Source organism: Polyodon spathula, chromosome 26 (assembly GCF_017654505.1).
Source record: "Polyodon spathula isolate WHYD16114869_AA chromosome 26, ASM1765450v1, whole genome shotgun sequence".
Lineage (NCBI taxonomy): Eukaryota > Metazoa > Chordata > Actinopteri > Acipenseriformes > Polyodontidae > Polyodon > Polyodon spathula.
In genome coordinates, this window is record NC_054559.1 from 20,637,181 (window position 1) to 20,645,824 (window position 8,644).

The following is an 8,644-nucleotide window of genomic DNA, read 5'->3' on the forward strand; positions in this document are numbered from 1 at the left end:
ACCTTCCCAGTGGAAGAGTGCCGTGTGAAGCACCTTCCCAGTGGAAGAGTGCCGTGTGAAGCACCTTCCCAGTGGAGGAGTGCCGTGTGACGCACCTTCCCAGTGGAAGAGTGCCGTGTGACGCACCTTCCCAGTGGAGCAGTGCCGTGTGACGCACGTTCCCAGTGGAAGAGTGCCGTGTGACGCACGTTCCCAGTGGAAGAGTGCCGTGTGACGCACGTGCCCAGTGGAAGAGTGCCGTGTGACGCACGTGCCCAGTGGAAGAGTGCCGTGTGACGCACGTGCCCAGTGGAAGAGTGCCGTGTGACGCACGTGCCCAGTGGAAGAGTGCCGTGTGACGCACGTGCCCAGTGGAGCAGTGCCGTGTGACGCACGTTCCCAGTGGAGCAGTGCCGTGTGACGCACGTTCCCAGTGGAGCAGTACTGTTTCCGCCAGAAAACCCGCCGCCTTTGACTCCTGACAACAACCAAGCGAGAGCCAGCCTGGAACCCAACTGAGCGCTCTGTTCACCTGCTCCGCTTGAATGGCACAGCTCAGGCGTGCTGAAAACACACCTGCGATGGACTGTGTATTCACCGAGCTTCTAGAACCACATCAACTTCCATCCACAGCCTTGTTTAAACGCATTCACTACGCCATTACTTACAATATGAAGAACCCGTCAGCAGCAGCATGCAAAACATTACGTAGGCGACGGAACCTGTAGCTCGTGCTGTTTTATATTATTAAGGGATTGTGTTTTTAATGCATTTTTCGTGTTTCTCATTTTCACCCCTAGCACATTACACGCAGCACATTAAGATTGCAACGTTAATACTCTGTAGGGTCTTTGCTCGCCAGCACAGTCTGTCTGAATGAGTCGTGTCTGCAGCCTTTGTCTGCCCCGCTCTGGGAGACGGAGCGCCTTGTTTATCAGCGGCGCAGTTTCTGAAGCTGTCTGGCTGTGCACGGCGTGAGCGCTCTGTCTAGACTATATAGGACCCGATATTGAATCTTCGCCTTATTTCTGTGAGTGTTTACATTATAACCGTTTCGACGAAGCAGTCCGCTGGCAGTGCACACCCTTGTCCGAGCGGTTTCGTGCGCCCGGCACACCCGTGAAAACTGCAAACTGCGTTTTATCTGTTACAGCCCTTCTCCTAACACAATATAACTTGAATAAACAAATGCTGCCTCCGTTTTCTTGATGGTAGGAGAAGGCGAAGGCTTTTTAAAATCGCGTCCCTCCCCAGCGGCACTGCCCCCAGACAGCTGCGCAGAGATGTTATAGTAGAGATATATAGGCTGGAAAGAATATGCGGGCAAACAATGACTAATAAATAAATCATACTTCTTATTTATAAACGTGCATCAATTCAAAGATTCCCTTTGTGTAGAAGCGCACACACAATCTCCGAGCCCACGAATTCACGAAACACGCAATGGGATACAATCCCAAACCGAACCCACACTTTCAAAGAGGTGTTTATTTGATTTTTTCAAATCCTTATATAACATACCCTCTGACCTAGAGTTAATGTCTGGCTTTAAAACAACAAGAAAAAAACAACAAAAAACCAAACAGCCCAGTAGAGTGTCTGAACAGAACCGGCTGAATGCAATCGAATATACAAAAGAATGGAACATACTGAGACACGATCCCACAACATGTCAAAGCATAACGCAATGAAACCCATATACGAAGTGTAATCGGCTAACACAGGTTATAATAACGACTCGGTCTACAGCTGTCTGCAGGAGAGCGGCAGAGCGCCTGTCTGCGCGGTACCTTTGTGCATGCCCGTGTACCGGTCCTTCAGCACCGTTAGCTCGTGGATCTTCCCGAACTGTTCGAACAGCGGCATCAGATCCTTCTCCTCGAGGTTCCGCGGAATCTGCCCGATAAACAGCTTTATCGCGTCCTGATCCTTCATGCTGCTGCCGCTGTCTGGGTGTATGGAGATGGGCTCGGAGCCGTTCATGGGTTTGGGGAGGGCGAGCTGTGGAGGCGGGTACTGGTTCGGCGCTGGCGCTGCGAGGACGAGGCTGCCGTGCGCTAGACGGTGGTGCTGCTCTCGTCTCGTTTCAGTCTCGGTGAATCTGGCCATCATGAGCAGGCTGGATAATAATGATAACACACACACACACACAAACACTCACGCACACACACGCTGAGAGAGAGCAAGCACTCGCCTGGAAACTCAGGCTCAATTTACATCCAGCGCAACACACACACACAGAGCGAGAGAGAGAGAGAGAGAGAGAGAGGAGAGAGAGAGAGACAGAGAGAGACACACACAGAGCGAGCGAAAGACACACAGAGCGAGCGAGAGAGAAACACACACAGAGAGAGACACAGAGAGAGAGAGAGAGACACACACAGCGAGCGAAAGAGAGACACACACAGCGAGAGAGAGAGACACACACACACAGAGCGAGAGAGAGACACACACACACAAGACGCTTTCTCGATGTGAGAGAGAGACACACAGTGCGAGCTCTCTAGAGTGACACACACTCTAGTTGTGTGTGTGTACCTCACAGAGAGAGAGAGAGAGAGAGACACACACACACAGAGAGAGAGAGACACACACACAGAGCGAGAGAGAGACACACACACACACAGAGAGAGACAGACATACACACACAGAGCGAGAGAGATACACACACACACAGAGCGAAGAGAGATACACACACAGAGCGAGAGAGAGACACACACACAGAGCGAGAGAGACAACACACACACACACACAGCCGAGAGAGATACACACTAGAGAGCGAGATGAGACACACACACAGAGCGAGAGAGAGAGACACACACAGAGCGAGAGAGACACACACACAGAGCGAGAGAGAGACACACACAGAGAGAGAGAGAGACACACACACACACAGAGCGAGAGAGAGACACACACACACACACACACACACACACACACAGAGCGAGAGAGAGACACCACATCACGCACACACACAGCGAGGTGAGTCTCGCACACACAGAGCGAGAGAGACACTCACAGACTCTGTGAGAGAGAAGCGAGACACACTACACACACAGAGCGAGAGTGAGACACACTCTCACAGAGCGAGAGAGAGGAGAAGCGAGAGAGACACACACACAGAGCGAGAGAGAGAGACACACACACACACACAGAGCGAGAGAGAGAGAGACACACACACACACACAGAGCGAGAGAGACACACACAACACACAGAGCGAGAGAGATACACACACACAGAGCGAGAGAGGAGACACAACAACACACACATCACACACACACAGAGCAGAGAGAGACAGACACACACACACACAGAGAGAGACACACACACAGAGCGAGAGACACACACACACAGAGCGAGAGAGAGACACACACAGATCTCAAAGTCGGAATTCCAGCTGCTGCTCGCCGCTGACCTCTTCTGGACAGAACGCGGTACTGCAACAGATGCTTGACCGAGTTCAGAGTACACCGTTTCACCCGACTTGCGCGACGAGAACGATTTTGACCCGTGTCATAATAAACATACAGCGTGGTTGTTTATATTCCTAATTAGCAGACTTGAAATTAGGGAGCCGTTTCAGAACACCTGAACGTCACAGAGCAGAGGGAGGCTGTTCAGAGAGCAGAACAGCCTCCCTTTCTCTTTCGCTGCTCCACTCGCACAGCGCAGTGTAACAGCCCGGTTCTGAGCCTGGTCTGTAGAGGTGACTTTGCAGCAGCGCCACTAGTTTTTATTGGCGTGGTTTCGACTCGATTACCTCAAGCCCCCGTCAGCAAGTTACTCTCCATGTACCCGCGAACTTCGTGAGATCCAGCCAGCTTTAATGAGCTGAAGCAGACCTGTCTACAACCTGCCTTCACGCTTCTTCTAGAGAGAAGCAACAGACGCACCAGTGCGCAGAGACAGCACCAGAGCACGGCAGGGGCTCGGCAGACAGCATGCGGGAAGCGGGGCCAGTCCTACAGGCTGCCTGGGTGCGAGGATCGGCGCCTTTTAAAACACTGCTCCTTTTCTGACACTTTCAGAGCCGCCTGCGCCCTCTTGTGGCAGAGTAACGCAACTTCACGCTTAATCCGCCTGCAGAAAGCACTGCCGTTTGGGAAATCCCATTCTCGCCGAGCCAGTCCTTTCCACGCTACACTCTAGCTGTGTTAAGTTTTTGAACTAAACTGAAACGATTTCTGCACTATTCTGCTTGGCAGGACACAGTTACTGAACATCTAGATTTAAATACATTCAGAAATGGGATAACCGTACTCCCAGCCCAGTCCCTGAACTCTGCGTGCCACTGCAGCGTCCCTGCGCCCTGTCAGTCACACGCGTCACACGGACAGAGTTGCGCTGCTCTGTTTTATTAACACAACACCCTGCATTCAATCGAAGCAGCACACTCTCCTATTCACACAAGGGTTCAGAAATGACTTGCTTTGCACACATCAGTGATTATGTAGGTTACCTCGACAGAAAAAATAAATACAATTCTAAAAAAAAAAAAAAAAAAAAAAAAAAAAAAAAAAAAAAAAAAACCTGCTTGTGTGGGAGGTTAAAAAAACAAAAAATTAAATAAAAACACAAAACAAATTCCTTTAACACTTTCGTATGGCAGCATCGATCTCGGGGACCAGCACTTTGAGTCGAGTCCACTGTTCCAGGTTCAACGCGATGCCTGCAATGAGAGAGAGAGAGACACAGATAGGATTCACCCCCAGCCCCCAGGCAAAGCCTCTTCCACAAGCCTGGGGCCACACCTGCTTCTTTGCCAGCAGGCTGTGCTGCACAACAGTTGCATCCATTCCAGGGTTAAAGACAGCTGGATGAGCCCCAGAGCTCAGTACAAGCAGAGCTCAGCTGTATGATTAAACTCCTAGTGAAAGCAGGAACGGAGGGTACTACTGCAGCCTCAGGTACAGAATCCACACCGACCTCACAGCCCCCTCAGTCGTCAGCAATGACAAGTACTTTTATTTAGAAACAGGACCTCGTCAGAGACAGTGCAGGACTCTCTACAGGACGGATATTGTGTGTTGAAACAGGACCTCGTCGGAGACAGTGCAGGACTCTCTACAGGACGGATATTGTGAGTTGAAACAGGACCTCGTCAGAGACAGTGCAGGACTCTCTACAGGACGGATATTGTGAGTTGAAACAGGACCTCGTCGGAGACAGTGCAGGACTCTCTACAGGACGGATATTGTGAGTTGAAACAGGACCTCGTCGGAGACAGTGCAGGACTCTCTACAGGACGGATATTGTGAGTTGAAACAGGACCTCGTCGGAGACAGTGCAGGACTCTCTACAGGACGGATATTGTGAGTTGAAACAGGACCTCGTCGGAGACAGTGCAGGACTCTCTACAGGACGGATATTGTGAGTTGAAACAGGACCTCGTCAGAGACAGTGCAGGACTCTCTACAGGACGGATATTGTGAGTTGAAACAGGACCTCGTCGGAGACAGTGCAGGACTCTCTACAGGACGGATATTGTGAGTTGAAACAGGACCTCGTCAGAGACAGTGCAGGACTCTCTACAGGACGGATATTGTGAGTTGAAACAGGACCTCGTCGGAGACAGTGCAGGACTCTCTACAGGACGGATATTGTGAGTTGAAACAGGACCTCGTCGGAGACAGTGCAGGACTCTCTACAGGACGGATATTGTGAGTTGAAACAGGACCTCGTCGGAGACAGTGCAGGACTCTCTACAGGACGGATATTGTGAGTTGAAACAGGACCTCGTCGGAGACAGTGCAGGACTCTCTACAGGACGGATATTGTGAGTTGAAACAGGACCTCGTCGGAGACAGTGCAGGACTCTCTACAGGACGGATATTGTGTGTTGAAACAGATCAGTGTTTAGCAATGCATGGATTGCTTTAAGTGTGGAATGGATTATTTCTTCAGAATTGGTTTGCAGCTTGAGACTCAGACACACCTGGGAATACGGTACAGTGCACTAGACATGACATTTAAAGAAAGCCCAGACTCTCCAGTGGAATGCACAGCACGCTGCACCCCGGCCCCTTACCCTTCCTCCCAGGCTTGACATTCCCTTCGTTATCCGTGTAGAACTCGCGGAGATCGACCAGGACTTTCTCCTTGAACGAGGACACCCGCACATATCTCAGTCTACCGATCTGTGAAGATCACAAGGCCACACAACAAAATGCAGGATTATATATTTAACAAAAAGAAAACTTAAGCTAGCTGATGACAGTATTGAAGTCTTGTCTGTCTGTCTGGAAACAGACGGGTCGATATTCAGATCTTTCTGTTTTTAGTCTGAAGGTTATATACTCCCCCAGTTTCCAATGAGTTTACTTTCTGAATGAGATTGGGGGTTGTTCGGCGTTACATTTCATTGCTCTAAAAGCAATATGAAAGAAAGGGTTGATTGTGTGTGAAATATAATGTTTTATATGACTGTTGAAGATAATTTGAATAAAGGTTATTTTAAAGCACAATATTATTCAAAGCAGGATTTATAATGACCCTGAAAGTGGTTTCAAACACAGCCTGATTCTCCAGCAATACTATAAAGAAAGGTTCTTAAAAGAAAGATTTCCTCCCTGCTGTGATCACCCCCCCCCCCCCAACCCCCCCCCCCCCCACAGCTCTCTCACCTGGAACATGTCCTCCTCCCCCCCCCCCTCACAGCAACATGTCTCAACAGGAACAGTCCTCCTCCTTCCCCAGAGGAGGCCGGAGGAGGGGCTCCTCCGACAGCTCTTCACATGGAAGATGTCCTCCTCATCGCCTCCTACAGAGAGAACAGCGTCCTCCTCCTCACACTGGACAGGAGGAGAGGGGCGAGAGAGTGTCTGTGGACCTCCTGTCCTACCTCCCCGCCTCCTCACAGCTCTCTCCCGGGAAACAGTGTCCTCATAGGTCCTTCCTCCCCGCCTCTCAAGAGACCAGGCTGAGGAACATGTCCTCTTCGTCCTCCCCCCGCCTCCTCACAGCTCTCTCACCTGGAACATGTCCTCCTCCTCCCCGCCTCCTCACAGCTCTCTCACCTGGAACATGTCCTCCTCCTCCCCGCCTCCTCACAGCTCTCTCACCTGGAACATGTCCTCCTCCTCCTCCGCCTCCTCACAGCTCTCTCACCTGGAACATGTTCTCCTCCTCCTCCTCCTCCCTCCTCACAGCTCTCTCACCTGGAACATGTCCTCCTCCTCCTCCTCCCCGCCTCCTCACAGCTCTCTCACCTGGAACATGTCCTCCTCCTCCTCCCCGCCTCCTCACAGCTCTCTCACCTGGAACATGTCCTCCTCCTCCTCCTCCCCGCCTCCTCACAGCTCTCTCACCTGGAACATGTTCTCTCCTCCTCCTCCCCGCCTCCTCACAGCTCTCTCACCTGGAACATGTTCTCCTCCTCCTCCTCCCCGCCTCCTCACAGCTCTCTCACCTGGAACATGTCCTCCTCCTCCTCCTCCCCATGTCCTCCTCCTCACAGCTCTCTCACCTGGAACATGTCCTCCTCCCCGCCCCCCTCACAGCTCTCTCACCTGGAACATGTCCTCCTCCTCCTCCGCCTCCTCACAGCTCACTCACCTGGAACATGTTCTCCTCCTCCCCGCCTCCTCCTCCTCCTCGTCTCGCAGGAGCGGAGGGGGCAGGGTTCGATCGCGAGCTGCTCTCTCCACTCTTCAGCTTCTTCACAGCCGGGGGTGGAGCCGCTGCCCCCTCCTTCCTCTTCCTCTCCTCCTCCTTCACCTGCAGAGGAAGACAAGAGCTCTGTACTGGACAGGACAGGACTCAGAGCTCCAGTCAACTCATCTTCTGGGTTATTTTCCAATTAGTATGCCTCAGGTTCTCTTAATAAAGGTTACAGGAGCCCCCCCCCCCCCCCCCCCCCCGTTTTTCTAAACTGAAGATAAATACAATACCCCCTCCCTTTCCCTTCTTCAGCGTTGCTGTTAATGCATAAAACCTGTGCCAAACTACAAAGGGTTAGAGATATAGATAGCATAGAAACAAAATGTGCAAACAAATAAAGGTTTTAAAAACTCACCTTCTCGTTTTCTTCATGGTGTGAACTGCTGCTGCTGCTGCTTCCAGAGCTGCTGGGAACGACCTCTTTGGACTTCGACATTCTGTATGCATGAAGCAAAACAACCAGTAATAATGAAGATAAAACACACACACTTCAATTAGACTGCTGGGCTAAATGAACACATCCCCGGCGACATTTTGCCAACATCATTCCTGCATTCAATCATTCATGTTCTCTCTCTCTCTCTCTCTCTCTCTCTCTCTCTCTCTCTCTCTCTCTCTCTCGTCTCTCCTATATATATATATATATATATATATATATGTATATAATCTGCGCGCTTCGGTGTAGAACCGGTCGGGTTATATACGAGTTTGATATTTACCTCGCAAAGTGTAATATTATAATTAACAATTTCGTTCAGCTTCACTGTTATTTATACTTAAAACCGTTAAGATACCGACAACAAAAATCACAAGCAACCGTAGGGTTAAAAAAAAGGGTTCCCATTACCTTCAGTACAGCCGTCGCTGTAGTGACCTGGGCGCTGAACTCTCTCCGCAGATATTATATTATATTTGATTTGATTTGATATTTTATTTTATTTTTTTTTCCTCAGCACCTGCGCCCGGCCGCCTCTCTTGAAATCCAGGTTCCATTCGATTCACCTG

General features: G+C 50.6%; 2 protein-coding genes across 7 annotated transcripts in view; both read right to left on the reverse strand.

Moving 5' to 3' along the window:
• The window catches only part of LOC121301048 (CUGBP Elav-like family member 5), a 54,033-nt gene extending 51,831 nt beyond the window's left edge, over window positions 1-2,202 (reverse strand). For all 6 annotated transcript variants that reach the window (XM_041230139.1, XM_041230137.1, XM_041230138.1 and 3 more), the window contains exon 1: window positions 1,770-2,202. In XM_041230139.1, the coding sequence (XP_041086073.1) occupies window positions 1,770-2,091 (322 nt within the window). In that variant the 5' untranslated portion in view covers window positions 2,092-2,202. The remainder of the gene's footprint in view (window positions 1-1,769) is intronic.
• A 2,317-nt stretch (window positions 2,203-4,519) lies between these two features.
• LOC121301030 (activated RNA polymerase II transcriptional coactivator p15-like) overlaps window positions 4,520-8,644 on the reverse strand; it is a 4,656-nt gene continuing 531 nt past the window's right edge. The window contains exons 1-5 of the mRNA XM_041230115.1: window positions 8,487-8,644; window positions 7,995-8,076; window positions 7,535-7,696; window positions 6,009-6,117; window positions 4,520-4,649 (exon numbers count right to left, since the gene is read on the reverse strand). The exon at window positions 8,487-8,644 is cut by the window's right edge and continues 531 nt beyond it. Of these exons, the coding sequence (XP_041086049.1) occupies window positions 4,570-4,649; window positions 6,009-6,117; window positions 7,535-7,696; window positions 7,995-8,075 (432 nt within the window). The 5' untranslated portion in view covers window position 8,076; window positions 8,487-8,644 and the 3' untranslated portion in view covers window positions 4,520-4,569. The remainder of the gene's footprint in view (window positions 4,650-6,008; window positions 6,118-7,534; window positions 7,697-7,994; window positions 8,077-8,486) is intronic.